General features: G+C 38.1%; 1 protein-coding gene across 1 annotated transcript in view; it reads right to left on the reverse strand.

Moving 5' to 3' along the window:
* LOC149227046 (purple acid phosphatase 23-like) overlaps positions 1–22,324 on the reverse strand; it is a 67,277-nt gene that overhangs the window by 35,758 nt on the left and 9,195 nt on the right. The window contains exon 3 of the mRNA XM_089380386.1: positions 10,004–10,340. Coding sequence (XP_089236512.1) covers positions 10,004–10,340 — 337 coding nt within the window. The remainder of the gene's footprint in view (positions 1–10,003; positions 10,341–22,324) is intronic.

Raw genomic sequence — 22,324 nt, forward strand, 5'->3', positions numbered from 1 at the left:
AATTCAAACCAATCTACCTGAACTAGATGAAGAAGGGTCAATCTCGCTCCAACCTGAACAAGTTCTTGATACACGAGAAAGGCACCTGCGTGGCCACATGATCAAGGAAGTCCTCGTCAAGTGGAAAGACACCTCTCCGGAAGATGCAACCTAGGAACCAACCACTATTCTTCAACAGTTTCCGCAACTTCAGCCTTGAGGACAAGGCTATTCTTATGGGGGAGGGCATGTTAGGGTCCCACCCTAACCCCCTTATTTATGTAGTAGGATCGAGTCATAGTTATAGTTAAGTAAAGAGTCAATAAAGCGCATATTAATAATTGTCAGTGGTTAACCCACAATTAATGAAGGGACCATAGTTAGTTGCAAATGGGCCATTGTATTAGATAGATGGTATTAATAAGAACCATGGTATTGCCCCATGGTATTGCATTTATGAATACTATATAAAGGATAGAGACTCCCCTCGAGGAGCATCGTGTCTTATTTTGTAATCGAGCTCGCTGCTCTACTCTATTGGAGGTTGCCCCCTCGAAGAGGCAAGTGAACATTGCTTTCTGAATAATAAAATACTTGTTGTTATTTCTCACTGTTCTATGTTCTAGGTATATTTCTTCGCATATTTGGTATTCTGGTGTCATCTTGGAGGTTAAGAGCATAACAACTTGTCTCTGTGCGAACTCACGGTCAAGGCATTGCCATACTACCCACTACTAGGACTCCTACACCAAACGGTCTTTGGTCTAATTGGGACTTCTTACCGGGGAGATCCCCTTACATGTTGGCGGGTCCAGCACCGTCAACAGTAAATAAATGGAAGTCATGTCGGCTTGGCAAAATAGACATGTCGTTTCGTCCCATCATGTCGGCTTACATATGTGGGCAAACTATTATAAATACCCATGAAGGGTCAGTGCAAATAACACAACAATAAATCCACATTTTCTCTTAAATTTCGTGGGTGCAGAGGATCCGAAAACGTGAATGAACAGAACTCGCTTTTCTTTGAGATTTCACATGGAGAAAAAGAGGAACAGATCCGCATGGCATTAGGGCAAAGAGTCTGACAACACCTCGGATGGGTATAAGGTGCAGGCAGACTTCTATAAGGATCTCGAATAGGTGTGAGGAAGAACTCGGATGAATGAAAGTGCTTAGAAAGGATCTCACATTACAAGGAGCAGTCTTGGTGTATAGACTTGCGTATCTCGGTAACCCTTCAACAGCACACCAACTCGGAGTCTATTCCCAAAGCGCAGACATCTATGGATGGATCAATCTCGGCTTATGCATATACCATTCCAGTTATGACCTCGGCATACATATACTCTGTTGAAAAGAATTTCGGTGAAGACAGTGATTGCTACTGTCTCGGTGAATAAAGGAATACAATTTATACATATAGTCTTGGTGAACATTACATCTGGCGCCTTGTGATCTCAACGTATATCTCAGTATAGCATTGCCATAGCCTTGTCATACTAAAGAGGATCCAAACGATTTCACTATGCTGGTCTCGGTATAATGAGAAGGAGACCCTGTGAAGATAAAGAGGGTTACAACACAGTGAGAAACAATATTGTCTCAACATAATAAGAACAAAGTGAAATACATTCTCGACATGATCTAAATCAATATGATGAATCAATCCTCAAGATTGTCACAGTGAAGATCTCAATGGATCTTGCTGACATGATGGAAAAGCAACAATGAAGATTTCAACAAGTAATGGCTTCCATGGTGTAGCAATGATCTTGCAGCAGTAATGAAGTTCTTGGAAATGACGTAGTGATGATATCAGAGGTGCAGCAAGGATGATGATTCCAGAAGCAAGGAAGAAGAGGATTGATTTCTTGGTCTTGGAGAGGCAGAGTGTGTCAAGGGTCATGGTCTTGGTATTCGTCAATGGAATTTCCATAAGAAGAATTTACACATGGGTTTTCCTCTCCAAGAGGGAGAGGTTTTGGCCCTGGTAGAGAGCCAAACAATTGTGTTCTTGTCTCTTTTGTTTTCATAGCAGTTTGATGAAGCTAACTCACATATGTTAATAATGAAGTAACATCAAGCTATGATAAAAATGTATAAATGTTTCACAAATAGTTATCATGTCAAAGAAGAATCACCTTAACATGCATGCCCTAAGATTCTTCAACAATAATTTCATGTGGGCAAGATTGGTTTGACATTTGGATCCTTATTTCTCATATTTGGCTAAGTATATGTTTCTCATTTTGCACTTGAAAGAGCTCTAAATTAGAAGTTACATACTGTTGTCCTAAAGGGTTGAATAATTGCTCATTTGAATGTGATTGGGACATAAGTAACATAAGAAATTTCCTTGCTCATGCTCTATAGGTCATAATTGTCTTGTTTCATGGTTTTATAGCAAGTTGGTTTCTAATTGTTTAAAGTGCACTAACACTTTTGTGGTTGTGAGTTCAATAAATTTTCATAAGATCACATCTAACTCACTCTCGAAAGCACATGATCCATTGACCTTGTTTCCCTAAGTGAAGTAATCTAAGTGTTCATTAAATCTTGGTATCTTGTCAATTGATCTAAGTCACATTGCTTCTCTTTTTGATATCTAATTGGAAACTTGGTGAACAAGTGCTCCCATGTTGTCATTGATAAATCGAAATTTAAAGCCCTCTAATCTATTTGAATTGGTGTTAAGTAATTGACCATGTTGTGAATGTGAAAATTTGGATGCCCAAATTTCTACTGCAACAACTGATTATGTTTCTTCTATTTGTTAATTACTGAACAAAATTGTGTATTGTTCTCTACAGTAAACACCGAAACTAATACACTGCCACCTTCACCATTTATATAAAATGCGGAAACAAGAAACTGAACAAGAAAGAAATACACAACGCATCTACACAGTTATTTTTGGACAAATGTCCCTGGAAAAACCCAATGCGGGAAAATTGGTGCAACAACTCTGAGAGTTTTATTATTATGCAGTAGTAATTTCTGAATACAATCTCTGGATGCCTTCCCGGCAATCCAGTTATAAAAGATATCACTGACAGAGAGATAAGTGAGGTTACCTCACACTATCACTGGAAATCCTGGCTGATCCAGCCACTGAATGAACAGCCCGTGGCTTCCCCTGCGCTGCCTCTGTGCAGTCACTGCATCAGCCCAGTGTCACACCCTTGGGAGACAACGTCACCACTTCTATTGATCGATTGTCTATCCAGGAACTTCGATTTTCACCTCCCGGTCTCACACCTCGGGTTCCGACTTCTACAATCGATTCCTTCAACAAATTTTCGGATTCCCTCTTGGCTTCTACGCTGTCTTTGCGTGGCTCTACGCTGCCTCTGCTAGATCTCTCTCTTCTCTGCTGAGTATTCTTCGGCCGAGAAAGATTTCCCTTCGGATACTATCCCTGCCCCTCAGAGCCACAGTCTTTGCAGCACCGAAGGCATTGAGTGGTTGGAACACAGGGGGAGGTATCGTTAATCAAGCCTTTGCTTGCTTCCCATTAGCTTTCATCCCACAACCTACTCTAGAGACTAGTTCCAAAACAATTAAGAGTAAGGTTACACTTAGAATAGGCATCTAACTTAAAATTAACCAAGATTTTGCATTTCACCTAGTTGGTAGGATTTGCATCTCATATAGGATAGTGAAGTATCTAAGCAGCAATTTTTCATCCGGTTACTTGGCATCTAATTGGTAAGAAGCAAGAAGTTGACCCCATAAGGCACATGTCTCACATTTAAATCTGATCTAATCTTTAAGTCTTGCTAAAATTAACCAAGTAGCTAGGCCATTCAATCATGTCTCCCAGACTCAGTTGGTTGCCAACTTGTCCTTCATCTTCACATTTTCATAGGGACTACCCCCCATAGCCTGTTGTTGGGAGACAACTAGAACGAAGAGGTTGGGCATCAGAGTGACAACCCCCGACCTGAGTCATTGTCGCAATGCCTGTACAATCTGAGTGACAACAAGGTCCACAAAGGGATATTGACAGAGATTTGAGGGCCAACCCTCACATCATGATTTTTAGAGGCTTCTACACCACTCATGGTGCTCTAGAGCCCCAACACATGCCACATGGAGCTCACTTAATGGATGGCACAACATAATAAAGCCTCACAGCTCACAGGTGTGGCAATTTATTTGATTTTATGTCTAAGCTAGTGGGTTGGCTTGTAACCCAATGCATCATTATGATTTTACTTGTTTTTCTAGGGGCTTTTAGGCTAATTAGGAACTATTCCTCCTCATATAAATAGAGGAGAGAACTATTAGATTTCTTATCATCATCACTTGCGAACTCAACCTCTCTTCCTGAGAATTTCGGCATCTTTTCCTATTGGAGAGATGCGATTTATGGAGCAAGTCTTTTCTTGGAGCTATTGTCTTGTTTTTGGAAAAGTTATCTTGGATTGATGATTGGATTGCACATGCACATTATCTTGTCAGTGCCTTTATTTCAATAATTTCTTATTTTATGTCTAATGTATAGAATAAATTGGTGATCTAGGTTAAATATTGTGCCTTAATTTTGTTGAATATCAATTTTATGGAAGCTAGGTCATGTTAGCGCTTGAATTTGGCCTCAGGCTGAAAAAGACAAAATTCAAGTCAACATCAAACCACTTAGCCTCGTAGCTAGCCCTACGAGGACAGGAGAGGGCTCTCTCCGGGTCTATCTCGGCAAAAGGTCTTCAAAGGGCTGAGATGACCAATAAAGAACACTGATTTTAGGCTAGTAAACTGATAGGGAAAGTTTGATTTTAAATTTTTAGGGTTTTGTTGGAAAACTGAGCACGGCAATTTTGGGTGCGGGGATGAGACACAGTTTTTGCAGAGGTTTTTTTGGGGCAAGGTAGGAGATTGTCTTGATGCCTTTGAAATAAGTGAATGGATAGATATGACCGGTGAGGAGCTAAGGAGAGCAAGAAACCATCGAGAGTTCTCCTTAAACAGATGAAAACATAGATATTAAGCAAACTTAAAGGCAGAGCATAGAAACCATGAATTCTACCTTAACACTTCATTTACTTAATTTGCAGAAGAGAAGAGTAGGAAAATGATACACATAACAAACTTACAAGTACATGAGAGAAACACACCATCAACACAAATCACCACAGGAATCCCAAATAGTGCTGCAAAACCCTGGTCTTTCCTTTGCCAAAATTGCAGAGATACAAAGAGTAATACAGTCTAAGCTTATCCCTCAAGAGTCCAACCATGAAAATGACTAAGAAAATACATAATATAGGCAAGCTAACACATTCCCTTGCCTCTAGGGGTCGAGCTCATCATCCTAGGAGCTGTTTCAACCAATTCTAAACTGAGCACTACAATCTAGGCAATCAAAACAACTTGCCTCTATAAGCTAGGAAACCAATTCATTCATTAATTTTTTGCCATTTTATGAATGAATCTTCTAGAATAGGTAAAAAAGAGTCATGTCAACATAAAATTACATCAATTACATCAAGGAGGATGAAAAATCCCACCAAAAAGTCAAAACTGGTCAAATGCTGCGTTTCCTGAGCTGAAGGTGCAAAACTGGCAAATTTCCCTGACGCGTAGCGCGCCATTTCTCAACGCGTAGCGCGCCTTTCAGCCCACTTTTGGGGCACTTCCCGGCATCCAAATGAGGCACAAGTGGGCTTGTTGGAAAGGTCTGGATGTCTACTCTCCAGCCCAAGTGGAATTTCTCAATTTGGTGGCCATTTGCCCCTCCAAAATTGCAATCTCCCAAGACTGCTTCCTGTGTGTCCAAAAAGTGGCAGAAGGTCATTTTTTGCTTGTTTTTTGACCTTTTGGGGGCTCAAATCTCCATGAAATGTCTTGGCAGTGGCTGAGCAAGTGTATTTTGTCATGACAAATCCAAAAATGCTGAGTTTTCGTGAAATGGACCTCCCCAACTTAAGGGTAGCGCGCGGCGCGCTACGCGTTGAGGGCAAAAACCTGTTTTTGGCACAAAAAATTCAAAATTGACCAAAATTGCTCCAAATTTCCTGAATTTTGAGCTGGAGGTGTATCATTGAGCACCATGCTCCTTCAAGGTGGCTTCAGCCAAAATTTGAAGTGGATCGGGCCTTTTTCTCCGTTTTAGTGCCTTGGCCAAGCGTGCTTTGAGTACCTTCATTTTTGCTTTGCACACATGCATGCGAGCCCAATAATGATTCTTCATGTGGCGAAGCATGTCTTTGTCCCTGTTTGCCTTGGCTATCAACCCCTCTAAATGAGTGTTCACCCGAATGAGCATAGACCCTTGCTCAATAGGTGTCAAATCACCGGGTCTCTTGCGAGCCAAGTTCCGGTCTTCTCGGATCCTCCGCAACTCATCAAGAGTGTGTTCATCCTCTAATTGCTTGTTGCGCTGCTCTAAGTATGTGATTGTCCAATTTGCCATTTCCAACTTTTGCTGCAACAAGTCATTTTCAGCCCTTAGTTGCTGAATGATCTCCTTTGGCTCTAAGCTAGGAGAGCTGATATCAAGGTCAACAATATCTATGTCCGGATCTCCTGATGGCCCCTCATCAATCATGGGCTGCTTGCCTCTCTCCTGTACCTGTGCTGCTGTCGAAAGCGAGGCCCCTTCCACCTGATGTGGAGATAACACTCGCTGTGCTGATGAAGAAGGCGAGACCCCTTCCACCTGGTGTGGAGATAATACTCGCCGTGCAGATGCAAATAAGGCCCTGTGGCCTCTCTGATATGTAACACATGCTGGAGTGCTGACATGCTCGGGCTCTGGAATGTCAAACTGATGTGAAGGCCCTCCCTCATCATGGACAATCTCGGGAGGTGGCTGTGGCACCATGAAGAAGTCGCGAGAAATGAAATCCTCCCAAGCAATACCCTGCTGTGCCAACTGATGCATCACTATGATCTCGATCAGTGCATAATGATATATACTTTTGAGTTGTTGTGCGGGGTTCTTCCTTTGCACTACGGGCACCATCTTCTCTATATTTCGGCACATGAAAAATGGAATGTTCATCATTCGTACCCAGGTGAAATGCATCAACAAACGGATATGGTACGAATATAAACGTGAAAATCTGCCCTCACAAGTGAAATAGCGCATAATGAGCCTCATCAAGGGTGCATACTCATCCCTTAGGAATCTGAAAGGAAAAACAGCAGTTAGGTGTCTCATGCATCCGGGTTTGATGTATGGTTGATAATGAAATTTGTCTAGCAGCTTGCGCTTGGTCCACTCTTCCCCAACATTTGGTATCCCGGTGGCTTGAGCAACAATTTCAGGTGATAGGGTGAAATCCACTCCTGCAAGGTTCACATGGCCATTGTGCAAATGTAGGACAAACAAGCGGACCAGTTCTCTATGGTGTTGAATTTGTGAGATCCTCTCACAATATCCAAAGCATGATTGATACTGAAAACATGACATTGCAAGTGGACAGGCTTGCAATTGAGCCAAAGAAGTGGGCTCTTCCCTGACATGCCGACCACCCTTACCACCCTTGTGATGCCTCCTTGGCACTTCTACCTCTGGTGTTGAATCACTGTCATAACTCAGCTGATAATCTGATTCAGTTTCTGACATGGTTTTGAAGGCAAGATAGCTGAAATGTAATGCTGACTTTGCACCCAATTAACTGTTGTTTGACTTTTCAAATGCTGTTACCAAGGGGACATAAATACAAGGGAATTGTTAGGGATAGGGGAACATGAGGGAATTAGGGACAATAAACATAAAGAAGGAATTTAGGGAAGGCAAGCATGGGAAATCACAAAATTATGGGATTTTAAAGTGAAGTAGGGTTTGGGAATTTAAGTATATTTTTAGGAATTTTAGAGAGGAAAATTATGAAATTTCATGGGAAAATTTGAAGGAGAAAGGTGATGAAAATGAGGGAAAAAGGGATTACAAATGGGCAACCTTGGACAGCAAATGAATTTGAAACCCTAGTACCATTGAGACTTTAAATTTTCCACAACAATGTAGGGTTTTGATTTATCATTTTCATAGCATTTGAACATATTAATTTTCTCTTTCATCTTGCAAAACCAAATCTAGCCATGGAGGAGAGGCCTACCTGCAATTTGCTTGAGAGAAAAATCGATTTGATGGCTTGCTGGCAGTTTGTTGAGCAGAAAACCCAACGCGTAGCGCGCCTTGCCCAACGCGTAGCGCCCCTCTGACGCGTAGCGCACGTGCAAAATAACACTGAGAAAAGCTCCCTGACGCGTAGCGCGCCCTTCCTGACGCGTAGCGCGCCTCTGAAACTGCCCACTTTGCTCAAGAACTCCTAAAATCGCCTTTGCAAGGATTCACTTAGCTTGTGAGAGGCAAATGAGTTGCTAATGAAGAGTGATGTGCTTTTATAGGCTTCCTTTAGATTTTTACTTGCCCAAAACCCACTTTATAATGTTTTGAATGTTGACACTTTTTGAATTAATTGGCTCTGACTTTTGGTTTCTTTTCTTTGAAAAATTGGTTGAAATGATGATTTCTTCTGAAAAATTTTGCAGGGATAGCTTCCAAAGTGCTTTGGCAAAGGAGACCAAGGCTGCACTTCGACATTTGGAGAGTTTGAAATTTGGAGAATTTTTACAAAAAATGAGAAAATGACCTTTGTTTTTCAAAAACAGAGTTTTGAAAACAAGGTGAAAATTTAGCTGTACAATAGTGAGAATTGTTGAAATGATGCTTTATGAAGAACATCCCTCTGGCCTGCTGATCCTTTATGACTTCTCAAGACAAAAATGGACTCAACCCTAGACCTAAGACCTCGAAACTTAAAGCAAGATGAATGACCCTTTGAAGATTTTATTTACTTAAACAAACCTGAACCAGCAGTGCCAAATAGGAGGGGAATAAAAGACACAAACTCCCTCCACCGGGATTATGGCATGCCTAACGGAATGCAACATGATCACACTGATGGGACACCTAATCATGAAATGCAAAGAGCTTTGATCTCTGGTGGAGGGCTACTAGACCGACTCTAACAGGTCATATTATTGCATGCATTGCTCATGGTATGATATGTGAATGGCAATCCCCTTGGTGATCTTACATTAGCTCTCCCAAGTGAATTTCAATCCCTCACAAAGGTAATAGTCAGGGTTTTGATACTAGGGCATCAAAATATCCTTACTCCTTTGCAAGTTTTAGGCAAACTAAAGAACCCATAGACTCCATCAACCTTAGGACTAAGCACTAGCCATCCTTTGTTGGTGATCAAGTCAAACTTTATCCACAAATTTTACTCTCTCTCTCTTTACCTAATTCATCCCTCTTAAGGCCAAGCCACCACCTAGGGCCTAGTGCAAATTGGCTAGGAAGGGAAATTTGGCTTTTGGAAAGTCCAAATATCAAGGGTGAAGTGGTTGCTTCAAAATCATTCCTCTTTGGTAGGCATTCATTCCAATTTCGTCCATAGTCTCGCTTGCCTTAGTTGTTTTCCCTTAGGGTAAAACCCTAGTTTGGTTTTAGCCCTCCAATTATGCATGCTCCTCCATAGTTGATCACAGTTAGAAATATTCTAATAAAAGATAGAATGGGATATTTCTTAGAAAATCCTCTTTTGGATTACAAAAAAAGCCCTATTTAAAGCTTGGACTAAGTCACAACAACTATAAGAAAATAAAAGCTTGCATATACATGTTGTAAATCAGGATTTAATTTGCATAACATTGTCTGCAAAAATAATATAGTTCACAGCTGCAACCACTAAAGCTTTTGTTTGAAACCAATCTTTGAAAAATCCTGAAACGTGCTCTGCAATTTCTTAAATTCAAACTCAGAAATATTGGCTTTCATAACAAAAGTAAGAGGCAAAATGATAACTTCCCACTAATAAGTTTTCAAGGGAATGTGTTTATGCTAGATAGGTGACTTCATGTCTCCATACGTCATACTCATCAAGTTCTTAAGACAACCATCAAGATGGAATCAGGGAAGCTTTGACAAAAATTGATTTTGCATTGTAGTAAATAGAACATTTGTTAGTATGTAATTTCTAGAAACCTGGAATAGAACAATTACCTGCCCCATCCATCCCAGCGAGGCTGATATGTTTCTCTAATAGGTGCATTTGGAAATGTACATTGAAAACAAGATGCCCCTTTACCACCGGTCGTAATGTATTGGTTTGCATAACTCAAGTCACCAACCATTAAAATCAATGAAGGATCATTTTTAACAACATGATCAATAGTGGTAGATGAATTGCTTGTAAGACCCAAATCTCCTATTACTGCTATCCGATGAGGATAACTATGTGGACTTGACAAAGGTGGGGTAACGAAAACATGTTCTTCACTCATAGCTGACAAGGAACTGTCGCCACACTTGTAGTAGTATTTTGTATTTGAAGAAAGACCTGGACCAATTATAAATATTCAGTCTTCACTGTCTCGTCTAACAGTAAATAATGTCAACCTTCTTTTTTCAAACATTTATTCTTTTTATACAAGTCTCACACTGAGCTAAACAGAGACACATCATTCAGCAGAATAAATGTCAATATGTTTAAATTTCATCAATTACTCGAATAAAGAATATTTTGACAATATTTGAATTTTCAGTCGTTAAAAAATATATGTTCAGAACTAACCACACTATACCCTTCAACTTCATTGGAAAAAACTAGAAATACCCACAGTAATTTTCATTCAGATTTTTTATTTTTTTTTCTGATAAGAACCAAGCATAAAATGGTTACGATATTTAGAGTATGAGAAATAGTTTTTGATTTTCAAATGGTTGAACTTTTTGTGCAAAAGGACATGGAAAACTCATAACGCCTAAACCTAAGAGAAGGCAGGGTATGATCACTTATGGTTCACTAATATATTGCATGCAGAAGCAACTATTACATAACTAAATATTTGTAAACCTGTAAAAACATAAGGAAAACATATTGGAACCTTTTCATTTCCACAAGCAGCTAAATGTCATATTCAGTGTATAATTTTGTCTGGCAAGGTATGGACCATGGAATTGATATAAACTCCTTAGATGCTGCATTAGTTGTTATATTGATTTTTTAAACCTTTGTCCTAAGTGTTAATAAGGTTCACTACGTTGGAAATATTGTTGTCATTGATGTCAAAGACAAGGGGAGACTACAAATGTCCAAGATAAAGAGTGCAAGATGGAGATTCCTGGAATATTGTTTTTGGATTTTTGGTGCCCAGTTTATATACCCTATCTCTAAGTCACATAGTTAGGATTCGAGCTCAGGTTTGACAACTATTAAATTCTATTCAAGTTTAAATTTTTAGATGATGTTCGACTTTAGGTTTGGCTTTATACATTTTTCAAATCTCTCTCTCTCTCTCTCTCTCTCTCTCTCTATATATATATATATATACATATATGAACAAACAAAAGTGGTCACCCCTAAGAAGTCAAAATTTTTTGTTAAGTATGGTTGAGCTAGTTTACAGGAAGCAACTCGAGCTTACAGGGAACATCAACTTGGTGAGGCAGGCGGTGATGACTGTCTTGAGGTTTACAAGCCGCTACAAGGGAGATAATGGACCGAGCGAAGGTATTACATGTAGGATGGGGTGAGCAAACACCGGAGGGATTACACAGTACGCACAGACTGCAGTGGCAAGGGACCCTTGAGACATAGCAAATAAATGAATGGAAAAATGGATGTTGTAGAAGGTCCAGCTCAAAGTTCATAAATGATCGCCTATGGGTCTTCCAATTTTTTTAATTTTTTATTCAAACTAAACCCAAAATCAAACTTGTCGTCTAACATCAAAAAAATTTAAACTAGATTCATATTTGAGGTTCAATGAACCTAAACGAACCTCAATTTTTTTCTTGAGGTTTGTCCAATTTTGAACCTAAAGGTTCAAGATTGATGAACCCTATGACTTAGCCCTATCTTTGAAGGTATTTTTACACTTAAAGACCTACTTCAAATGGGAACATAGAATATATGGTTGAAAAACTTATTCTGAAACCTTCTTAATGGTATATGGCACTCCCTCTAACTCCATAGGAATGAGGAAATATGAAAGATTCTATCAAATCAGCCTAGCCAAAAAAACAGGCCCCATAAGTGAACATAAAAAGACAATAAATAAACGATACATGAGCACATTTGAAGAGTCTCCAAACAAGAAGATGAAGTACAAGTGCCCAAAAGAGATTAGATGTGTGCTAGAGGAGTTGAGGAGTACTCTTGGAGTTTACACATGTGCAAGAGGAGTCTAAGGAGTTTTCTTGGAGTGTTAAGGGTGCACTATGAAGGACTAAGGTCTATGATGCTATGAAGTGCGTTGTTTTGGGGTTGTGATGTTGTGAAGTGCACTAGTCTGGGATTATATTATGGGGAATGATACTATGAGGTTTACTAGGGCATGAAGGCTAAATCTGACTAGGGTTTGAAGCTATGTCTAGGGTATGAAGCAAGGAGAGGCATTGGAGCATGAAAGTTAAGGGTATGATGATGCTGTGAAATGCATGAAGTATGAAGCATGCAGGTGAAGTCAGAAGTACTCTGTGTATGAAGACCTTAGGTTGGTGCCTATACAAGTCTTGCTAAGTTGGTGCTTAGCCAAGGAGATTGGTGTCTCCAGTAGGTTGGTGCCTACACAATATTTTGTTGAGTTGGTGCTTAGCTAAGGAGATTGGTGTCTCCAGTAGGTTGGTGCCTACAAGCTTTGTAACAATAGGTTGGTGCCTACAGACATTTATAAAGATAAGTTTTTGTGGTTTTCTCCCACAAGGGTTTCCACATTAAACTTTGTGTATTGTGATTTGAGTTTACATGCATTTAATGTTTTGAATTTAATGAATGATCATTTAAAATTAAAAAAAGGGGGGATCTTATACTAACTCACCCCACTCTCAATATAAGCATAAGTTCAACACGCTATGAAATCAAGGAGAAAGTGGGGTGGAATTATTTCCATAATAACATTTATCATCAACTTCCCTTAATTTCTCAAATTATATTGGTTTTCATCCATTTCTAGTGTAAACCAAATTGTTGCAAATAGTTATGCATGTCAATCATGATGTTGGTCGGCATTACTTGGGAGCGGGAGCGAAAGCGGGGAGAGGGAGCGAAAACGAGTGCGGGAGCGACATTTTCAGAAGTTCTCGGTTTGGGAGCAAATCTCAGAGCGTTTTTTATGTAATATATATATATATATATATATATATTTTGATACATATATGTCAACAAAAACATGTAGAATGATGAATTAGATATAGAAAATATAGAAAAACATAGATTGAACCATATAACAACAATCATCTAGAAGTTATAATCTTCATCAACCACGTCCACAAGTTAGTAACATACAACATATTGAGTCTCATGATTCATCAATCTTAAAATTTCAAGCTTTCAAAATTCAATATATAACATTTATCATCATTGATCACCAAAGTCGTACTTGTAAGCTAAGTGTAACCATTACAACAAATAATATCTAACATGAAATGAAATGAAATGAAACAACTTTCAACTTTCATGAAGCATCATATTCATAATTCATTACTAATGAGTTATAATTGCCAACTTCAAACTTAAATTGTCATATATTGTTTAAAAAATATCATAATAAATATGAAAGAGTCAATAGTTATAAAAACTACAAGAAACTAGAAAAGACAAGTAAATCTATATCTATTGCTTATGCTTGGGCCTCTTGCCACCACGAGAAATGTCTAATTTTTTAGTCTTGTTGGAAAATCAGGATCTTTGTCCTTAATATTACCCTCTAAGCATTAATATCCAGAGGTATCTTTGTCATTACCTCTGTATCTGCATAGGGAACTTTGTCATTAATATCACCCTCTAAGAATTAACATAAGATAGAAAAAGCATAGCATGTCAAGTCAAGATTTTGTTTGAGTGATGCGCACATTTTTAGGAGGGTCATGACAGAGGAGTTCAACAACCAATGTCACTAACATCAAGGTACATAGAGGAATTGGTGCTCTTGATTAAATATGAGTTCCATAGCCTAATACATGACAAAATTCAATGGAAACATTACAATCCCCCAATCCTAAAATCCTGAAAAACTGATAAGTCTGCTGGAATTTGAATGAAATCTAAAATTCTACTTTCTCCATATGAAATCCAATGAGGTCAGAACCACTCTCAAGCATTCTGAGTCATTTCATGGTAATGTTAAAAATTTAAATAAAAGGATGAAAATGAAGATTAAGGAGAATGTCACTTTAAGAATTTAACATTACCATGAATCGCATATCAATACTAGGGCCATAGGCTTGATCATTAAGATGGCCCACTCAAAACCTATTTGTTTCCTTGAAAAAAAATTGCATTTGGAACATTACTGCAAAAAAAGGCTAAATGCTCCCGAAAAGGTAGGGAGCATTTTTTTTTAAGGAGCGCACTCCCGAAAACACTCCTTCCTCACTCTTAATACGCACTAGCGCACTCAAAGATCATAGAACACAGAATTCAAAGATCACTGAACATAGAATGCAGATATTTTGAACTTAAAACTCAAAGAGAACTTTCATATTATAGGAAAACTCGAAAATTTACAAGTGTCTTGAGCTGAGGCTCATGCTTCTTTATATAGGATGGACCCTTGGGGTATTGCTCTAGCTTTGGAATCTTTCCCCTCCCCCAAGAGATTTTTCATATCACATAAAATCTTAATGATATGATACAAAGTGGAGATTCTGACCGGGGGAATCCACGACAGTCATAATGCATGTACTAAAAGGTTATATACAGTAGATGTTTCTTACGGAAGAAATCATATATGTACTAAAAGTTGATACACAGTGGATATTCCAATATCTTGAAACCCACGAAAGCTAAACAAAGTACAATCATTATTGACACAGAGGAGATTCCTTTTAGGCAAACCCTCGAAAGCCTAAAATAAAGTAAACTAGTTACAATGATTATCAACACAGAGGAAATTCTTTTAAGGAGAACCCTCGAAAGCCTAAAATAAAATCTCTTTGAAGATTTGGTCACCAGCCTTTGGTGCTATGGTCAAAGTCATAGTCAAGATCATAGTCAGACTCGTATTCTTCAACATACCTGTCAAGACTTAACCCAGGAAGTTGTTGTAACCATGATGGTTCCCTTCCGAAGCTAGCTGAAAACGCTGAGAAACACATGAATGGATCTAGATTATTTGGGGGAATTCCGACTTCACCAAAAGAGTCAATTTCAATAGTAAAATTATAACCTGTAGGAGAAGTACTATCCTGGTTGATCTTCATCTTGGTGCCCTTATATAATAAATTGAATTCAAATATATCATATCTTTTTGCTCCATCCTGCATGTCATTATACAAAATAGAAAGGGCAAACTGCTGACAGAGCCTGCCTTGATCTTCTTTTCTGGGAACAATTAAAACAAGTAGGAGATTCATCCAACTACTCCAATGACTAAATGGAGACATGATGTCTTCATAATAGATGATGACTGAAACTCTTTCATAAGCACGAGCATATTGAAGAATGGCATAATAATCTATCCATCTCAGTTCAGGATCATAAATATAAACAAGTCTATGATATGGATATCTTACTGCACCAAAATAAGCACGGTTATTTTTGATAGGTGCTAATGGAATATCATAGTTGTGTCTTGTATCTGAGAACCAAAACTATTTCTCGAGAATGATCTTCTGGATTTTCATGGGTAAAGACATAACTTTTCCTAAAAGACAATCCACACAAAAAGAATAATGGCAGGAAGAGCATAATGTAACTTGGGATTTGTTCTGGGAGGATGATGAACATTCACCAAATTCAAATTTTTTAACTGCATATTCTATCTGTATAATTGCTCCTTCTCTGGTCATTAAATCTGCAAGATAATTCTCTTTACCAGCTTTATATATGATATCAAAATCATATCCATCTAACCACAAAACCCATCTTAAACCTCTGTAATTACCTTGTTCTAGCAACCTTTTGTTTTGCAACATTCCTTTCATGTGCCTGAGATCTGTCTTAACAATGAAGTGGACACTTTTAAGGAATAACCTTAATCTTTTTATACCTTTCTTTACTGCTAGAATTTCTTTATGGGAAGAAGGATAATTTTTTTCAGCTTTTGAGAATGTGCTAGAGGCATATGCACATACTTCTTCCCTTTTGCCATGTTTATGAAATAAGATTGCTGCCCAACAATAATTTGAGGCATCTGTTTCAAGAATGAATGGTAGGTCACTTTGGGGAAGAGCCAAAGGTGGTAGTTGTTTGATTTTCTGCTTTATGTTTCTGACTGCTTTGGTCATCTGGTCATTCCAACTGCTGCCCTTTTTTAATCTTTGTTGCAGAATCTTTGTATATGCAGCCTGCTCTGGATAAAATTGCCTGATGTAATTCAAACATCCTAAAAATATTTGCACAGTCTTAACATCTGGAAGATAGTCTGGAAAATTTGATAAAGAATTCAATACATGTGGTTGTAATTCTATTTTCCCTTGGGATATGATTAAACCCAAGTACTCAATCCGGGTTTGTGCAATGATGAACTTATCTGGGGAGGCAGAGAGAACTAAACCATGCTTGAAAACAACCTGATAAAATTTCTCTAAGTGTTTCTTATGTTCACTAATATCTTTGCTAAAAATTAACAAATCATCTATGTAGACAATAATAAAAGAATAATCTTTGAAAAGATCTTCCATTCTCTTTTGGAATTCTGATGGAGCATTCTTCAAACCAAATGGCATAACTGTCCATTGAAACTGTCCTCTAGGTACCACGAATGTTGTTTTATATCTATCCTCAGGATTAATGCCAATTTGCCAAAACCCACTTTTAAGATCAAACTTACTGAACACATTTGCTTTGGCGATCTTTGATAACAACATTTCTTTATTAGGCAGAGGATATTTAATGGGCACAAGAGCTTCATTCAGAGCTTTGTAGTTGATAACTAACCTCTTTTTTCCACATTTTTGTTCTGAGTGCTTGTTGACATAAAAAGTTGGACATGCCCAAGAACTCTTGCACGGTTCTATCTATTTTCTTTCTATCAAACTGTTAATTTATGCTTTGCAAAGCTCTTGTTTGGACGGGCTCATGTGATTTGTTGATGCCTTTTGTGCTTTAACGGAGCCTTCTTTTTGGAATGGAAGTGAAACAAAATACTTTCCTTAAACCAGAATGCGTCAGGGTGTTCTACTGTACAGTCATTTTTCAATTTGTTTACAATATCAGACAAAATGGCAGGGCCATGGATTTCTGCATGTTTGACAATTTTTTGGATCTTGGAAAGATCTGTTACTGCTTCATCAAAATTGCTTACCTCATCAAGTTTTACCCTGAGTGTGTATTTACTCTTAGCAGGGACTTGCACCTTGTCTCCTTGAATGCTGAAAATTATCAGATTCTTTTCAGTGGTGATTGGCATGAATTTATTCATAAAACCTTGTCCAAGTAACATATCAGCACCAGTATCATAATTATATAAGGTGGCATATACTTCTTGTGAACCTAAGAGTATTGGGAAGTCTGGAGCAATATATAGGATTTTTATCAGTTGTTTGTTAACTGCTCTAAATTGGACTTGAGTGGGTTTCCAATAGTAAGCAGGAATGGCCTTGAATTTGCAACAGTTGCTCATAGCTCCAGTATCAACCCGAGCATCAAGAGTATATTCTTTGTAGCCTGGCACTTTTATTTTTACAGGGATGACCATCCTATCATTAATACCACTAATGTCATGAATGTTTTCACTACTGTATTGACTAGATGATAGTAATGGAGTATGAGAGGAAAGGAAAGTAGAAGAAACAAATTGTGAATTCAGACTATCAAGTTCTTGCATGTTGGCTTGAATCTGTTGTGCAAGCTACTTCATCTGGTTTCTGTCTCTTTGGAGATCTTCTTCTACCCTTTTAATTTTATCCAATAATTTTTCTGCAGTATTATCTGTGGATTCTTGTGATGCTTCCGGTGTTATATGCCAATCTGAAATCTCAAATTCTTCTCCATGAGGAATAAAAGCTTGCAACTGGTCAATCTTTTCTTGGAGACGTCTCTGAGGAATAATCAAGCTGGGATGAAGAGAGGCCTTTTGTCTCTGGATTTCTTCAATTTGATGTTGAATATCATAAAATGAAAACATAAAACAATTAGACAGATATGTACATTCGCTGTTGTCACTATTATTGTCTGAAAGAGAAAACTTTTGGAGTTTTTCATCAATGTCATAGCTATTATTTGAATTAGTACTATGTACAGAAAAACATTCAAAATCAAAATCAGTCTAGGAAACTATGTCCCAATCAACTGGGTCATAAGAGGATTTAAAAACTTCTGCAATCTTTTTCTAGATTCCTTTCCTTCCTTTGTTGGGATATCTGTTAGCCCAATGACTAGTCTGACCACAAATAAAGCATTTGGACTGCTTCGCTGTTTTAGACCTTTTCTTGAAAATAAATCCTGATCTTCCGGTTGTGGGAGATTTTGACCGATATTGCTTTTTCTTAGTAGGAGGTCTCGACCTACAAGAACACTTACCACTTTGGTCTTTTTGAGAACCCTTTCTGGAGTGGTTCTTATAACATCCAAAATGATATGTTTTAGTAAAGGAGTCACAGATGGTGGGGCTGAAATGCAACTTCTTTTTGACATTCTTACAAGTTTTGTTGGTGACACATTCATTTTTCAGAATGGTAAGAATGTGTTGGTGAAGTGTGGCTAGTGACAATGTATCTATGGCAATGTGTTGTGCGGACAGTGACTGTTGAACTAATTCAGGTATTTTGCCTGGCATGGAGGCTATGTAGTGCCTGAGATAAGCCACATTATGGTGATCAGGGATTTTATAATAAAGATTTTGCATTGTGCAATATTATTCTGATAATAAATCTAAATTGCACAATCGTTGACTCATAAACATTTGGGCATAATGTTCACTGTCAGAGGAAATAACTCCTAGAAATTCATGGGAGAAAGCCATCAAGATAGCTTCCAAAGGATCATCATTTTCAAGAATTTATGTTTGCTCTTCTTTCTTAAGCATTTCCCACCATAGTCTGGCATTCCCTGTTAGGTTCCATGTGATTAATATGACTACCTCTTTCCATGAAGCTTTAGTGTCTGCTTTCTTCTGAGAAGCCCATGCATTAATCTTTTGCAGGAGAATTAATCTCTGATCCCTGTTTAGACAATCAAAATTGATATAGAAAGTATTGTTTTGATTTCCAAATTTTGTTTGGACATTCATATCATCTCTAACTTCTGTAGAGGCAAGATGTTGAGTCCAAGAATGGAATGGACCCTTTTTACGATGAGAGCTAACACCACCTTCTGATGTCTTTGTAGCTTTGTTAGAAAAGCTGAAAGAACTTGTTCTTTTCTGTTTAGTTGTAGAGGATCCACCTTCATCCCCTGACTAGCTTGCCATCTTTATTTCTTTCGTGTAAAATTCTGAAATTTTCTTTTTCAAAAGGTTTAATTTTTCTCATGCTAACTCGGTACCCTTTGCTAAGGCTTCAAACTGGCTTTCATCCTTTTCAAAAACTTTGAGAGAGAGACTGGATGAGGACTGGGAAGCTTTTATCAAGGTGAATTTGGGGCCTTCTTCTTCTATCTCAGAATATCTAGGGGGAGATCTTGATCTACTCATAGCAGTTTCAAAACTTGTGACTGCTTTTCTTATTACCCCTAATTGATCATTAATTGCTCTTAACTGACTTTCATGAGTATGTTGGTGAGAATACATTGTATCTGTGCTCTGTTGGATATTTCTGACATACTCTTTTACTTCTACAATGTCTCTTGCCAGATCATCTATGTTTTGGGCCACATAGACAGACATGTAGTTAGCATAATTCTGCATTTTTAAGTATTCTATTGGTTTAGGCTCTGTGGCTGATCGATAATGCAAAAATTGCAAATCGCTCTAGATAGCACCATCTCTTAATTTAGGAGTACTACTACCAGGTTCCAGTCTTCTTTCCGGCGATTCTGCTTTTGCCCCTATCTTTTCTCTAGGTAGACTGAACATTTTCTGGTCTCGGACAGGGAACATAATGCATTCAAGACAGTCTGAATGTTGTCCTTGGTGTGATGTAGAAGTGATGGTTTGGTATTTCTTTTTTGAATTTTCTTTTTCTTTTTCATGGCAATATACACAATCTGGTAACTGACAATGATTATGGCTACTGGAAGATATTGACAGTCTGGGTGGCATTTGTACAGAATGAGGGACTCTGACTGACTGACTTCTTGGTAATTGTTTTTGCGAAGTAGTCGGTTGGAACTGTAAACTGGTACTACCATCAGGGTTTGGAACTAACTTTAATTGGTTTGGAGATGAAGAGCTTGCTAGTTGTGGATACTTTTGAGACATCGAAGTATACTCACTATTCCATTCAGATGGCAGACTTAGTTCACAAAATCCTACTTGCAACGGAGTAGTATTACCGGGACCAACAATGACACCTTCTTTTAATGCTCGCTGTGATAGATTGGGATGTAGTGGAGGCATAGTAGAGGAGACAAATCTAATACAGACATTAGATTGGAGTTGTGCTATTTGTGTATGAGGGGCGGTATCATATCCATGGAACTGTATGTAAGCTTGGAGAAATTCATTAATATATGGATCTGTAAGTGACACTTGGTATCTTGGGATGACTGAAGACCAAACAGGACCATTATTTAAGGGACTTTGGAATCCTCCTATCAATGCATCTTCAAACTTATTATGTTTGGTATCAAGAACACAAGTTAGACATGAGTTATCTAACCCTGGTCGTACAAGAGGATTAATCCCAAATTGTATGAGTCCGATATGTATGTATTTGTAATCATGACTCAGACCCCATTCTACATCTTCCTTTCTAATGAGAGGAATTTGATATACACTCTGACCAATAGAAACAGGAACATTTACAGAGGAAAATCTAAACAGTGTAGCAGCGTGGAACTGAAAAACTAGGAGTTTATATATTTTTTCCATCTCAATGTTTGGTAGTTCCCAATTAGGTTGTGGATTAAATTCCTGCTCTACAACTCTAGTATCAAACAAAACATTTGTATTGTTTTTGTTCAAAAACTTTGTAAGCCATGCCCATTTTTTCTCATGTGCTGCTTTATGAGATTCAGTAGAGAAATTAAAACTTTGCCTAGCATCCATACTAATGAAGATAAAAGGATTAAAAGCACCTAAAAAATTGCAGATTTGCAATCACGGGTCACACCCTACGCCCAACAACACCTTTCCTCAGCAACAATGGGACTTATCGCGAAAGACACCTTCAACTTTCGCTTACAACAGATATGTTTCTCCCTTCTACCTCGAACAGAATGGATAGAATGGCTCTGATATGTCATTCTATCGGGAGCATGCTCCCGCTCGGAGCACAAATTAGGAGCGAGAGCGAGAGGGGGGGGGGGGGGGGCGCTCCCCCGCAACCTTGATTTTGGTCATTGTTTTTTCTAGCATCTTTCCACCAAAAATAGAATATATCACGTGGTTTTGATCCTCATTAGATGGTGAGAGAGTATCAATAAAATGGAATCTAATGAATCAATCTCTCCTTCGATCATCCTTTACTAGGAAAAGAATAATTTGCTCTAAAATCAAAAGCTAATGCTTGACAACATAGTATATGGACTTAGCACGCATTTGGGAAACTTGTCCTTTGCTTCCTTGGCTACTTTGTTCCATAAAAATAAAGAGGACTCCATAAAAAAGTTAAAACCTTGCCACCTATACTGCATGTGTAAACTAGCTATCTCAAAGGAGGAATTATAACCACTTTGCAAGGGAAAAATAATGTGCTCACAAGTTTCTAGCTCATTGCTCACAAGGGTTTGACTTAAATCCATATTGGATGATATATCCTCCTAGTGGACATAATTGTCCAAAAAAGGTTCATAAAAATATTTTCAACATATTTATAAGCTTAATGTTTCTTATAGATGGCCCTCAACAAGAACCCTAGAGCAAGGTTGTTCGAATCAAGGAGCAGGAGTGAGAGTGAAAAGTGCAATTTCCAAAAGATTCCAAGAGCAAAGCTTTTTTTATATAATACATATTTTAATATATTTTGATCCATTTATATTCAACAAAAAACATATAGAATGTCGAACAAACTGCAAAAAACATGAAACCTAGATTTAACTATTGGATTAGTGATGATCATTAAAGCATCACATTTTTAAACTTTTCAACAATTTACACATTACATACACCCCATATCATCATAAGCAGTTAAATAGAGAGAACAATAACATCAACAAGGCAGCGTAACAGAAAGGAACAACAGATGAAAAGCATACAACAATAGTAGGATTTTGGTCGGAGACCAGGGCAAAACCCCACAAGGGGGAAAGCCCAAAAAATCAAATTTTCTTCATATTTA

This window comes from Pinus tabuliformis, chromosome J (genome assembly GCF_031772625.1).
Source record: "Pinus tabuliformis cultivar Carrire ecotype Pingquan chromosome J, CPIR1, whole genome shotgun sequence".
NCBI classification, from domain to species: Eukaryota; Viridiplantae; Streptophyta; class Pinopsida; order Pinales; family Pinaceae; genus Pinus; species Pinus tabuliformis.